This window comes from Gracilinanus agilis, chromosome 6 (assembly GCF_016433145.1).
Source record: "Gracilinanus agilis isolate LMUSP501 chromosome 6, AgileGrace, whole genome shotgun sequence".
NCBI lineage: Eukaryota > Metazoa > Chordata > Mammalia > Didelphimorphia > Didelphidae > Gracilinanus > Gracilinanus agilis.
In genome coordinates, this window is record NC_058135.1 from 19,302,237 (window position 1) to 19,316,749 (window position 14,513).

General features: G+C 36.8%; 1 protein-coding gene across 1 annotated transcript in view; it reads right to left on the minus strand.

Annotated features, from left to right (window-relative positions):
• Positions 1-11,018: 11,018 nt before the first annotated feature.
• Positions 11,019-14,513, minus strand: part of LOC123251841 (placenta-specific gene 8 protein-like) — a 10,532-nt gene continuing 7,037 nt past the window's right edge. Inside the window, exon 3 of the mRNA XM_044681166.1 lies at positions 11,019-11,123. Within this exon, the coding sequence (XP_044537101.1) occupies positions 11,019-11,123 (105 nt within the window). The remainder of the gene's footprint in view (positions 11,124-14,513) is intronic.

Here is a 14,513-nt window from a genome sequence, read left to right on the forward strand (position 1 = left end):
ATTATTAATATTTGCATTAGAGTATAGATCTCTTAAACTCTTAAGATTATATCTTCAAGCCTAAACACATACACTTCAGGAACCATGTTCAATTACTTGCTAGGTAAAGGGAAATATAGAGGGGTTCAATGTTTCATCACGTCCCCTGGATCAGGAACCAGTCAGGGGACTCTCATCACTTGGTCATATATGACCAGACACACACACACACACACACACACACACACACACACACGCATTTCTTAAGTTCCTACTGTGTTACAGAGAAAGGCAAAAGACAGTCCCTGCCCTCAAGGAGCTTATATTCTGGATGGGGAGACAACACATAAATAAGTACGTAGAAGAACTACACAGAAGTAACCTTAGAATAAGCCCCTTGCAAAAGGGGGCATCTGAGTTAAGTCTAGAAGGAAGCCAAGGATACCAAGAGGGACAGGTAAAGAGAGAATGATTGCCAGTCATGTGGGTCAGCTAGTGTAAAAATGTAGAGAAGTGAGATAAAGTATCAGAATGTGAGAAAAAGCAAGGAGCCTGATATGGCTGGGACTATAAAGTTTGTGGAGGGGGGTGAGGTGTAATAAGACTGGCAAGGTTGGAAGAGGTCAGATAGAATGTCAAGCAGAAAAATCTGTATTGGATCTTAGGGGTAATAGAGTGCCAGTGGCATTTATTGATGGGGCAGTGGAGATTTGGCCAGACGAATTTAGACTTTATGAAAATCATTTTGGTAACCAAGGGGAGGATGGATTGGAATAGGCAGAGACTTGAGACAGGGAGACCAATTAGAAAGGTACTGTAGTTCCCTACATCCCTTGGGGTTGGGAAGTCCTGGGTTCAAATTTGGCCTCAGACACTTCCTAACTGTGTGACCCTGGGCAAGTCACTTAATCTCCATTGTCTAACCCTTGCCACTCTTCAGCCTTGGAGCCAATACTCACTAGTGATTTTAAGATGGAAGATGAGGGTTAAAAAAAAAAAAAAGAAATTATAATAGTCTGAATGACAAGAAATGAGGTCTGAAATTAAGGTGGTGGCTGTGGAAAGAGCAGGGAGTTTATGAGAGATGTTGAGAAGCTAGGAGTGACAAGATCTGGAAATTGGATTTTGGAAATAAGTGAGTTTGTGAGTCTTAGTGACTGAGAAGATAAGCAGTGCACTTCACAGTAATAGAGAAGTTTAGAAGAATGATGGATTTTGGAAGAAAGATAGTAGGTTCTGTTTTGGATGTGTTGAGTTTGAGGTGCCTAAGGAACATTCAGTTCAAAATGTCTAATAGACAGTTGGTTTGCTGGGACTAATACTAGGAGAGAGATTAAGGCTAGATCTGGGAGTCATCAGCATTGAACTCACTTACTGAGTGAACATAGAAGATAAAGGAAGGAGAACTCATATCAGTCCCTTGGCAATCATCCACATTTAATGGGCATGTAAAGAATAAAGTCCAGGGGTCAGCTGGGTAGCTCAGTGGATTGAGAGCCAAACCTAGAAACAGGAGGTCCTGGGTTCAAATCTAGCCTCTAGATACTTCCCAGCTGTGTGACCCTGGGCAAGTCACTTAACCCCTATTGCCTAGTCCTTACTGCTCTTCTGCCTTAGAACCAATTGGTTCTAAGGCAGAAGGTAAGGGTTTAAAAAAAAAGAAAAAAAAAGAAGAAGTGACCCTAGATATGAGCCATGTAGAGATTTGTTGTAGAGATTTTCCCTGGTACTCCAGGTTGGAGGCAAAACAAAGCAAAACTATGTCCATCTTCACAGAACCCCACATGCACTATTAGATTGTCCCTGATATGCATTACAGCTCCCAAAATGAAGCTGTTTTGCTCCTTCCTTGATGCAGACAGACAGTTTCAATATTGAACTATAGTCTTATTTTTCTTGTTAAGCCCTTACCTTCTGTCTTAGAATCAATACTCTATATTGGTTCCAAGGCAGAAGAGGGGGTTAAGGACTAGGTAATGGGAGTTAAGTGACTTGCCCAGGATCTCACAGCTAAGAAATGTCTGAGATCCAATTTGAACCCAGACCTCCCATCTCTAGGCCTGACTCTCAATCCACTGAGCTACCTAGATGTCCCCTGAACTTTGTCTTTGATCCACTACACTGGCAGCTTCTGACTTCTAAGGCATAGAAAACTCTACCTATATGTAGTGGGATTCAATGAGGATTTTCTGTATTAAGGGAGAGAAGTACTCTGGCGTGGGTAGGTTTTCTAACTATTTGAGGAGCTGGAAGTGGACAGAAAGAAGTCAATCTAGTCACAATTTTGAACTCCCTCACAGATTAGGATAACTCTCTTTTTTTAATTTTAATTTTTAATTTCAAAATTTACAAGACCAAATGAAACAAGCATTTCCTTTTACAAGTAAAAAGAAGAGAGTACACGAATGAAATAGGATAACTTTCCTGCTTATTTATTGTAGCATTTTCCTTAGAAACATTTTTTTTAAGTCTCAACTTTCCAAGAAACAGTATTTGAAGAGAATAGAATAGTAAGCAATTTCATTAATGGTAATCAGCTTGTGGAAGAGTCATAGGAAATACATTGTTGTTGGCATTTCTTAGGACAAGTTCTGAATCACTTGTGAATTCTGAAGTAAGACTCTGAAGGGGTTTGGCTGATATTGGGCAATAATTCGTTAGCAGAAAATGAATAAGTGCTCAGTTGAATAATCTGATGACTGATGCCATGTTCCTTCTGTAGTAAATGCAGGCTTAACCTGTAATATGAAGACACACAGACATACACAAATTCAATTCTCAGTTCTATTTTCTCACTAAGATTCCTCTCCATCTCAATTCTTTTCTCTTAGAGTCTAAATATTCAACTGAACCCTAAGTTGTTTACATTATTTAAGGATCAAAATGAAATGTGAGCCAATGGGTAAGGCTAGCACAAGAGAGACATTATAGAGGGAACAGAGCTTAAATTTATATATATCTTTAAGGTTTACCAAATAGTTCCCAACAACCTTGTGAGGTAGGTAGTGATAGACTATTATTTGCATCTTACAAATGAAGAAACTGAGGTTTAATGCAGTATCATTATAGAGCTGGTAACTAGAAATCAGTGAATTTAGTTTTCAGCTTTTTCCACCATACAACAGGGACTCCATTTTTCCACCATACAACCAGGCAAGATTCAGGTGATTTCTTTGGAGTCTCAGAAGAAGTCGTGTGACTTATTCCTCCATTAGTAGTTTTAGACCACTTATCCATCAGTCAAGTTAGTTTCACAGTGGGGTCAAAGTATACCTTGATGGATACGGTATCTGTACTTTCAGATTTTAGCACTCTATTGGCATCCAATTCTGGGCAAAGACCTGAGGTGCTGCTTGGGTCTACAGTCACTCTAGACCCAAGATAGGTGAGGAAATAGGATATGGGGGAAATTGGATGACTACATCTCCCCAAACCCCCAAATAACTGATGCATGGTGAACAAGGGAATGGTGACGTCCTACCAGAATGTGCAGCCAATTTGTGGGCAATTTGAAAAGAATGACAGCTGGTAGATGCCTGAGATGCTTCCATTGGGAATTAGGTAGCTCATTTTACTTACAAAGTAGACAGTAGCTCTGAATGGAAGCATGCCTTTTTGGTTGCTGCAAATAAAATAGCTTGGAGGTCAAAAGGCTTTCAGGTCAGCAAATATGGACTAACTGAAAAAGCCACAGAGTCCTGATGGTGTCCTCAGACTCCCTCAGAAGTCAGGATTCTGATAAAGAGCTTTACCTCCTAAATTAGACCTAAACGGTGCTAGCAAATCTGGGAGGTAGGGTGGAGATTGGAGAAGGCTCCATGGCTGAACTGGAATAACAATAGCTAACACATTTAGATAGCACTTACTATGTGCAAGCCTCTGTGCTAAGAGCTTTACATATATATATATATATATATATATATATATACACACATAAACATATACATATATATATATATAATTTTTTTTTTAAATTCATCTGTCTTAGTAAGAACTCTAAGACAAAAAGGCAAAGGCTAGGCAAAGAGGATTAAGTGACTTGCTCAGGGTCACATAACTAGGAAGTGTGGGAGGTCAGATTTGAATCCAAGTCCTCTTGACTCCAGACCTGGTACTCTATCCACTGTGTTACTTAGCTGTCTCAACAAAGTATTTTATTTAATCCTCACAACAACCCTAGGAGGTAGGTACCATTATTATTCCCTATGAGGAATTTGCACTCAGTTCCTCAGTTTTCTCCTTGCTGGTGGAGAGCATTTTTTCATTATGAGTTCTTCAGAATTGCCTTGGATCATTTTATTGATCAGAGTAGCCAAATCTTTCCCACTTGCACATCCTTATATCATTGCTGATACTGTGCATGATGGGTATCTTAGTTCTCCTCCCTTCACTTTGTATGCATTCACAAAAGTTTTGCCATGTTTTTCTGAAACCACTCCATTGTCATTTCTTGTAGCATAATATTACTCCATCACAATCACATGCCACGATTTCTTCAGCCATTCCCCAATTGATGAACACCTCTTTGATTTTAAATTCTTTGCCTTCACAAAAAAAGATGCTATAAATCTTTTTGTACATATAGGTCCTTTTCATTCTTCTTTGATCTTTTTGGGATATAAACTTAGTAGTGGTATTGCTGGGTATGCACAGTTTGATGGCCCCTTGGGCCTAGTTCCATATTGTTCTCCAGAACAGTTGGACCAATTCTCTAATGGATCATTAGTGTAACTTGTTTTTTCCTCTTTCCCTCCATTCCCTCAAACCTTCCAATAGGTTTGAGATGATACCTCAGAGTTGTTTGAATTTGCTTTTCTTTAATCAATAGTGATTTAGAGCATTTCCCCATATGATTATAGATAGTTTTTTTATTTCTTCTGAAAACTGCCTGTTTATATCTTTTCATTACTTATCAATTTGGGAATAGCTCTTATTTTTATAAACATGAGTCAGGTTTATACTCAGCATATACTTGACAAATGATGCCTTTGCCAGAGAATCTTGCCATAAAATTTTTTTGATATCAATTCATTTTCTATGATACTTTTTTTTAGTAAAATGTAGTTTTCCTCATCACAACTTTTAATTAGTTCTATTTATTGCTTTTGCTTTGTCTGAAATCATGCTGATCTACTACTGCCTTTTTTCTTTTTTTGGTTCTGATGAAGCACAATAGATACTGCTCCAGCCCTTTATTTTAATTGTGTGACATCTTCCTCTTTCAAGTGTGTCTCTTCTAAAGGGTACATTTTAAAATTCTGGTTTCTAATCTATTCTGCTATGTACTTCTGTTTTATAGATGAGCTCATCATATTCACATTCACAGTTATAACAACTAATTGTGTATTTCCCTCTATCCTATTTTCTTCTATTTCTATTTTTATCCTGTTCTTCCTCAAAAAAAAAAAAAAAAAAGCCCATTTTGATTCTAACCACCAACTCCCTTAATTGGTTCTCCATTTTATCATCCCTTCCCTTTTCTCTTATTCCTTTCTCCTCTTATTTCCCTACTGGGTAAGTTAAATTTCTATTTATAAATGAGTGTGAATATACATGTCCTTCCCTCTTTGAACCAATTCTAATGAAAGTGAGGTTCTAGAATTGTCTGCCCCTCCTTCATTTTTCCCATCACTGTAAAAGTTTTTCCTTATATACTTCTTTTATGTGAGAAAAATTTTCCCATTCTACCTCTCCTCCTTTTTTCTCAGTATTTCCCTCTTTCTCACCTCTTCATTATTTTTGGATATTATTCCAACATAATCAAGTCATATCTATACCTGTTGTATAAGTAAATGCCTTTTAATTGCCCTAAAAAAGTTCTTAGAAGCTACATATATCATTTTCTCATATATGATATAAATAGTTTAATTTTATTGAGACCTTCATGATTACTCTTTCATGTTTATCTTTTCATGATTCTCTTGAGTCTTTTGTTTGGATGCCAAGTTTTCCATTTGGCTCTGGTCCTTTCATCAGGAGTGCTTGAAAGTTCTCAATTTCATTAAATATCCATTTTTCCCTCTGAAGGTTTCCACTCAGTTTTTAAAATTTCTTTAACCCTTACCTTCCATCTTGGAATCAATACTGTATATTGGTTCCAAGGCAGAAGAGCAATAAGAGTTAGGCAATGGGGGCTAAGTGACTTGCTCAGGGTCACACAGCTGGGAAGTGTCTGAGCCCAGATTTCAACTTAAGACCTCCCATCTCTAGGCCTGGCTCTCAATCCATTGAGCCACTCGGCCTCCCCCTTCACTCAGTTTTGCTGAGTACATTATTCTTGGTTGTAATGCTAGCTCCTTTGCCTTCCAGAATATCATATTCCTAGCCCTTTTCTCATTTAAGGTGGAGGCTACTAAATCTTTTAAGATCATGACTGTGGCTCCACAACATTTGAATTGTTTCTTTCTGGCTGCATAAAGTATTTTCTTTTTGATTTGGGAATTCAGGAATTTGGCTATAACATTCCTGAGAGTTTTCATTTGGGGATCTCTTTCAGGAGGCAATTGGTGGATTCTTTGAATTTCTGTTTTACCCTCTGGATTTAAGATATTGGGGCAGTTTTTCTTGATAATTTCTTGAAATATGATGCCTAGTTCCTTTTTTGATGACTTTCAGCTAGTCCAATAATTCTTAAATGATCTTTCCCTGTTCTATTTTCCTTACTTTTCTCCAATGAGATATTTAACATTTCCTTTTATTTTTTCATCCTTTTTGTCTTATTGTTTCTTGATATCTCATAGAATTATTAGTTTATTATTAGCTTCCACTGGCCCAATTATAATTTTTATAGTAATTATTTTCTTCTATGAGATTTCATACCATTTTTTTCCAATTTGGCCAATTCTGTTTTGTTGTTGTTGTTGTTTTTTTTTAGGACCTTAACTTCTGTCTTACTATCATTTTGAAGACAGAAGAGCAGCAAGGACCAAGCAATTGGGGCTAAGTGACTTGCCTAGGGTCACACAGCTAGGAAGTGACTTTAAGCCCCATGCTCTATCCACTGTGTCACATAGTGCCCTTCATTCTATTTTTTATGAAGTTCTTCTCTTCAGTGAATTTTTGTGCCTCTTTTACCATTAGGCCAATTCTATTTTTTGAGGGGTCATTTTCTCCAATATTTTCTGTGCTTCTTTTACAAAGCTCTTAATTCTCTTTTCATAATTTTCTTACGACACTTTTATTTCTTTTTTGAAATTTTCTTCTACCTCATTTATTTCTTTAATTTTTTCTAGAAATTCTTGTTGGGTTTGGGTTCAATTTGCATTTTTCTTTGAAGCTTTATATGTAGCTGTTTTCTTATTGTCTTCTAAGATAATGGCTTGTTCTCCTTGCCAATATAGTAGCTTTTTATGGTCAAATTCGTTTTGTTTTTTTGGCTGTTTTATTTTCTCATTTTTCCCAGTCTACTTCTTAACTTTGTACTTTATGTTGAAGTTGGATTCTTCTCACCTTGGAGCTAGGGACACATTATCCTATGCAAGTGAAAAATTTGCTACATCTGAGCTAAATTCCCAGCATCTATTTAAGTATGTCCTCATTTGATGTACAGGGGCTCGGGAGATAAATTTGGCTGAGACCCACACCGTGTTGCTCTTTTTTGGGAACTTGAACTTTGCTTTGGTTAAAGTGTCACAGGTGTGGGTTTCTGGTTCTGTGTTCTGCTCACTTAACTGAAGGAATCCCTTTCCCTCTCTTTACTGTTTCTACTTTGCTGTAATAAATTCACTAATTGACCAAGGCATCATAATCCCCTGTAAATCTGAATATAATACGCCCATCCTCTCTCTTAAAAAACCAAAATTGGGACTCAAAGGCAAACATTTCTATTGATTTGTCCAAGATCTGAGGGCAGTAAAAAAAATCATGTTATAAAAAAACACCCTGTAATTTCTAACATAAACACAATTATTTCTTCTATTCCTAGCACAGTTACATACTTTACAGTAGTAGGCTTGTGCTCCGCCTTTTTTTTTTTCTATACCCATACATGAAAATTCCATGCATATTTTTGCTTTCATCTGGAAGGGTTGCTAGTGGACCTGGACCTGTTTACCCCACAGTTTCATAGACAGCCCTACATTGTTTACATAATTATTAACTGCCAACACTAATTCCATTAAATTTAAACACAGCCATTTAATACAGTATATTGATGATTTACTCTTGGCATCATTTAATGCTGAAGCATGCCAAGAGGATAGCAAGCACCTCCTTTTAGAAGTACATAAAAGAGGCCACAAGGTCTCCAAAGATAAAATTCATTGGTGTCTCCCCAAAGTACAATATTTAGGGTTAGGTACAATATTTAGTACAAAGCACAATATTTAGGGTTTTATTTTATCTGTATTAGTGACCTATATTGACCTGATGTGCCGTTTATAACATTTTTTGCCTTTTATGTTTTTTTTTATTTCCTAGAATATATTATTGCTTTTATACCTCCATTGTTTTTCTACCTCATTTGCATGCACACTGTGGGATCATGGCAATTTAAAGAGTAAATGAATCTTATTTTTTGGCAAGTAGCCTCTATATTTTACCTTTGTGATTGTGACACAATATTTAATTTTTCTTCTCTCATTTTTTTTTGTATTTTAAGCACATGTCACCAGTATTTAAAAGATTTTTTTAACTGTTTTGATTTTAGCAATAGAATAAGCTAAAATGTCCATTTGCCTAGCATATAAATGCATACCCCCAAAGCTTTGGACTATGGAAACTAGTTATTTTAATAATATGAGACTTTTGCTTGATGAATATGTCTAAATCAAGGGAAAAAATGACCACAATGGAGCATAGAAGTTAACCTGTGAGGTGTGAAAGAAGTACAAAAGGTAAAAGAGACCAAACCAATCCTTTGAATATTAATGACATTCTGCTCAAAGAGAGCAAGAACTTGATCATGTGTGAGACTTGAGGTTGCAGCTGTTTAACATGTGTTAAGTGCAGGACTTCCTTGTACCACACTCTTTGACAAGTATATAACATTGATTGTTCTGGCTCCACTATCCTGAAAAGCAATGAAAAGGATCAGACCAGGGAATGCTATTTCCCATTTCCTTCAAGTTTAGTCTCTTTTTCTATTTTCTTCCATTATGTGAAAACTTAATGTAGTCCACACTGTTGAATTGAGTTAGTAATGATTGTCATCGCAGGTTTATAGGACATGAATCACTCCAAGAATTTGCTGTGATTTGTTAATTTTTTTTCTTTCTTTCTTCCTAGAATTTTTTCCATGTTTTTAATATACTATATTTCAATCAGAGGTTATTAAATTTTTTAAAAATTCTTTGATGTTTTTGATAATTGGTTCATATATCTTATAACTTGACTATGTGTCCTGAGCAAACTGAATGTGCAGAATTGAACTTTGGATGGTTGATTACATTTGCTTATATGTACTTTATTATACCAAAGGGGACTGCCCCCTAATTGGTTTTGTTCTTGATTCCCTTCCTTATCCTCATGTTGTTGTATTTTCCTGTGTAAATATTGTATATATTTTAGTTAATTATGTTTAAAATGATCCATTGGGGAGACTGGTCTCCCAAAGGATCACAGGGGGTAATGCAGAGGCAGAAAATTTGCTACACCTGAGCTAAATTCCCAGCATCCTTTGAAGTACATCCTCATTTGATGTACAGGGGCTTAGGAGATAAATTTGGCTGAGACCCACACTGAGGTGCTCTTTTTTGGGAGCTTGATCTTTGCTTTGGTTAAGGTGTGGCAGGTGTGGGTCTCTGGCTCTGTGCTCTGCTCACTTAACTGAAGGAATCCCTTTCCCTCTCTTTACTATCTCTTCTTTGCTGTAATAAAGCCACTAAGAAGCTACTAACAGCCTCATAATTTAAATTGTAATTGTTACAATCCCAAGATTCAGGCTGTTTCTTGCAGCTTTTTTCAGAACTAGTTCTGAGGGTCTGCAAGTTTTTGGTGCTTCCAAGTTGGTTTGATTCTGGGAGAGGTATGGTCACTGTCTTCCTGGTTTATAACCCAGGATGTGCCCTTGCTCCCCTGCAGTCACAATAACGAATGCTCATCTCTTCCCTGGAATTGTGATCTAGAACTGGGCAATAGAGTTTCCAATCAGTGCCAGCTATTCCCAGTGCCAGTGAATACTTCCTTGTTATCTCTTTCTGATCTGTGGTATATTCCCTTTACAACCTGAGCTGAGAGCTTCTGAAGCTGCTGCTACTGCTGCTACTATGTATGGACTCTGGACAGGCTTTTCCCCTCCTGACACACACTTTTCCTATTAACTTATAAGTTTTCTTAGGTCAGAAAAATTTCTTACCCTGATTTTTTGTTGATTCTATTTCATTTACTTATTTATTCTATTTTAAAGTTGTTTTGAAGAGAATATTGAGACAGTTCAGCTGCATTTCCCCTAATCTGCCATCTTGTCTCTGTTTCTGAGTCTCCAAAATATCATTCTGACAGTGAATTTGAGTTTAATTTAGAACAAGAGATGACCTCCCATGGCTTCAACACCATCAGGTCTAACCTTTTATTAGTGGTTTCCATGCATAGATTCTAAAAACTACAGCCTCCATTAAAGGGAGACTGTTATGATGGTCTCAAGCCTACCAGACCTAATTTTATAACAGTAATAGATGTTTTTTACTGACTATATTTTCCTCCACTCCTCATATCCTTCATTTCTTACTGAATAATGATATTCCATTCCATTACATTCATGAATTATTTTTTACAGTTATTTTTTAGTTCAGGTATCTATACATTTGTAGAGGATGAAGGATCTCCTCTACATCCCTACAAAGTGAGTTATTATTTCCCCATCTTTGAATAGTCAGGCAAATATGCCAGGATGATCTTAGGTTCACATTTACCCTCATTTTGCAAAACATAACAATACAGAAATGAATAAGTTGTTCTTTCCACGCATACTTATTTAGACTATGGTTAGCTCAGGGATATTCTATGTTTCTGTGGAAAAACATTAAAGAAGATGAAAGAAATTTTTGTTAGTTCTTAAGTCTCAGGAAAGACAAATTCACAGGGACTTACCAGAAGTTGTTCTAAAAAGCATTCATTTCTTTCCTTTTTTCAATATCTCTCTTCAATTGACAAAGTGTACAGTTAGGGCAAAAACCGAACCAAATGAAATCACTGAAAATAGATCCCTGTATTTTAAAAGAAGAAAGAAAATTTACATGTAGGCCTTAAGTATTTATTTTTAAAAACTTTTTATTGATAATCTTAAGATTTTTTGCATCACTTCCTAGAAATTAGCCCACTCTCTGCCAATAGAAACTTCTTCTGTCACTAAGTACTATTGAATAAGATTCATGAAGAGATTTGCACCTGACAACATATGCCTTATTTTGCACCTATAATTCACCACTTCTTTGCTAAGAAGATGGAGGCTTGTTTCTCTGTTGCACTTCTAAAGTCACGATGGGTCATTCTGCTGGGCAGCATTCTGGTCTGGTGGTTTGTTTTTTTTTATGTTATTGCAATCGTTATATAAATTGTTTGCCTAGTTCGGTTTACTTTGCATTAGTTAATGTAAGTTTTTACAAAGTTTTCTGAATTCTTCATATTTATTACTTTTTTGGTGACACAGTAATATTACATTATATTTCTATACATAAATAGTCTGGTTAGTTGTTTTCCAATTGATTGGTAGTCATTTTGTTCCTAATTTTTTGCTACCACAAAAATGGTGTTGTAACTAAATGACAACCTCTGTCACTGATTTCCTTGGAGTATAAATGCCCAGTAGAGGAATTCTTAGTCACTTTTCTTGCATAATACCAAATTGTTTCTCAGAATTCCAAATTGTTTCTCAGCCAGACCAATAATGTATTTTATGTGCCTTTCTTCCCACATTTCCTCCAATTCTGGCTGCCAATAAATGTTTGCCAGCTGCAATTGGTAATTTGCAATACCAATTTTGGGAAGGAGGGAAAGAACACATGACAAACTTTTAAGTTTTATCAGCATTATTAACATTTTATCTGTCACTTCCTTAACTCGAGACATTGACCCAAAGGATAACTCAAGCCCTGTTATGTAGAGTTTGTCTATTTCTAATTCATCTCAGGGGATAGGGTAGGAATAATAATAATGATGATGATGATGATTAGTACTTTATTCTTTCAAGTTTGAGAAGTGATTTAAATAGATAGTCTTTTTTGAGTTTCCCAATAACCTTATGCAGTTAATAAGTATTATTGTTCCCATTTTATAGAGAGGAAACTGAGACTCAAAGAGGTAAATGACTTGCCCAGGGTCATGCAGCAAATAAGTATCAGAGGTGGGATGAGAACCTAGGTCTTCTTGATTTCAAGTCTAGCCCTCAAGTAGGAAAGCATTTATGAAGCACTTACTCTGTGCCAGATATTCTGCTGCGTGTTGGAGTTATAAAGAAAGGCTAAAAACAGTCCCTAACTCCAAGGAGTTAACAGTCTAATTATAACATACAACAGATAACACAAAAATAGCTATATGTAAACAAGATAAATATATAAGATGAGTGGGGAAGCACCAGCTGCTACGCAACATTTTCACTAACTAGTTGTGTGACTTTTGAACCAATCACCCCATCTCTCTGGACTCAGTTTTCTTATCTGTAAAATAAAAATGTCAGACCAGATGATCTCTGAGGTCATATGGAGCACTTACAATTATTATTATTATTATTAAAACCCTTACCTTTTGTCTTGGAATCAATACTAAGCAGCAGTTCCAAGGCAGAAAAGCTGTAAGGGCTAGGCAATTGGGGATTAAGTGACTTGCCCAGGGACTCACAGCTAGGAAGGGTCTGAGGTCAGATTTGAACCCAGGACCTCTCATCTCCAAGCCTGATTCTCTAGCCACTGAGACATCAAGCTGCCCCCATATAAGTATTTATTAAGTGTTTTACAAATATGGTCTCATTTTATCCCCACAGCAGCCTTGCTAGATTATCATTCCTATCTTTACACCTGAGGAAGCTGAGGTTTCTAGAAGTTAAGTGGCTTGCCCAGGGTCTCATGGCTAGGAAATGTCTGAGGTCAAATTTGAACTCAGGGCTTCCTGACTCCAGGCCCAGCATTTCATCCACTAGCCACTAGAGCTACCTGGCAAGACGGAGTGGAAGAACATAGATCTTGGAGTCGGGAGACCTGGATGGAGTCAATGCTTTATGCACGGTGCCTCCAAAATACACTCTTAATCCATTAAACTTTTAAATGCTACGAGAAGCTGTGTGACCAGTGGATGGAAGACTGACCTCAGAGTGAATTCTATATGGCTTCAAGTCTCATTCTAGATACCAATTGGCCTGCCTCCACAGCAAGTCACTTAACCAAGGCTCTAAATTGTAGGATATCTATTGCAAATAGTAATATTATGGAAATAGGTTTTGATCAATGATGATACATGTAAAACTCAGTGGAATTGCTTGTTGGCTTTGGGAGGGGGAAGAGGGAAGAGGAGGGAAAGAACATCAATCATGGAACCATGGAAAATATTCTAAATTAATTAATTCAATTTAAAAATAATTATCTTAAAATAAATAAATTGTAGATGTTTTTTAGTAAAGATCCAGGCTAAAAAATAAAAATCAAAATTTTCTGCTTTCCAGGATATGCAAACTGCTTTTTCAAATACAATTAAATGCTGTCTGGGGCCTAGAAAACTCTTTGGCTTGATTATGGTCTATAAAACATGTGAACTTTGGGCTTTGCACCTTCAACCTGTCTATGATTGAAATTAAGCTATATATTACGGTAATTTGTTCCTGGTTACCAGCGTTAGTTGAAGGAATCATGCTTTTGGCCACTTTGTTAATGGCACTGAAGAAAATGGACTGGTTAAAGTTCACAATTGTTATTCATATAATGGATAACAACATGCCGTTGCCAAGTTCTGTGGGATCTTTCTAGTCATTTCACTTTAAGCAAAAGAAACATGACTAAAGCCTCACTCCTGCCAAAATACAGTGGAGTAGAAGAAAGTAGAATAATAGTTGTATTGGTATGAGGCTCCATGGACCCAGCCAGAACAAAGACATCAGTGGGCAGAGCATGGCATCGGTTCAGGAAGACCTGAGTGTGAATCCTACCTCTGATGCTTATTTGCTGTGGGACCCTGGCCAAGTTACTTAATCTCTCTCAGTCTCAGTTTCCTCATTAGTAAAATGGAAATAATAATAATTGTACCTGTCGCATAGAGCTGTTGTGGGGATCAATGAAGATAACACATGTAAGATGTTTTGAAAACTGTAAGACACAACATAGATTCTAGCTAAGGTTGCAAGAATTTCTAAGCTCCTTGCTGGCCAGCACAGGATACAGACAGGTAAATTGCTATTTATTTATGTAATTCAAGAGTAGAAGAGGGACAGGTGTGTCTCATAATTCTTCAGATAACATTTCTATCTCTACCTATCTGTCTATCTTTCCATTTATGTATCTATCTCTCCCTCTCTCCTTCTCTCTCCCTCCCTCTCTCTCCTTCTCCCTCTCCCTCTCTCTCTCTTCTTCTCCCTTTCTCCCTCTCTCTCTCCTTCTCACCCCCCTCTCTCT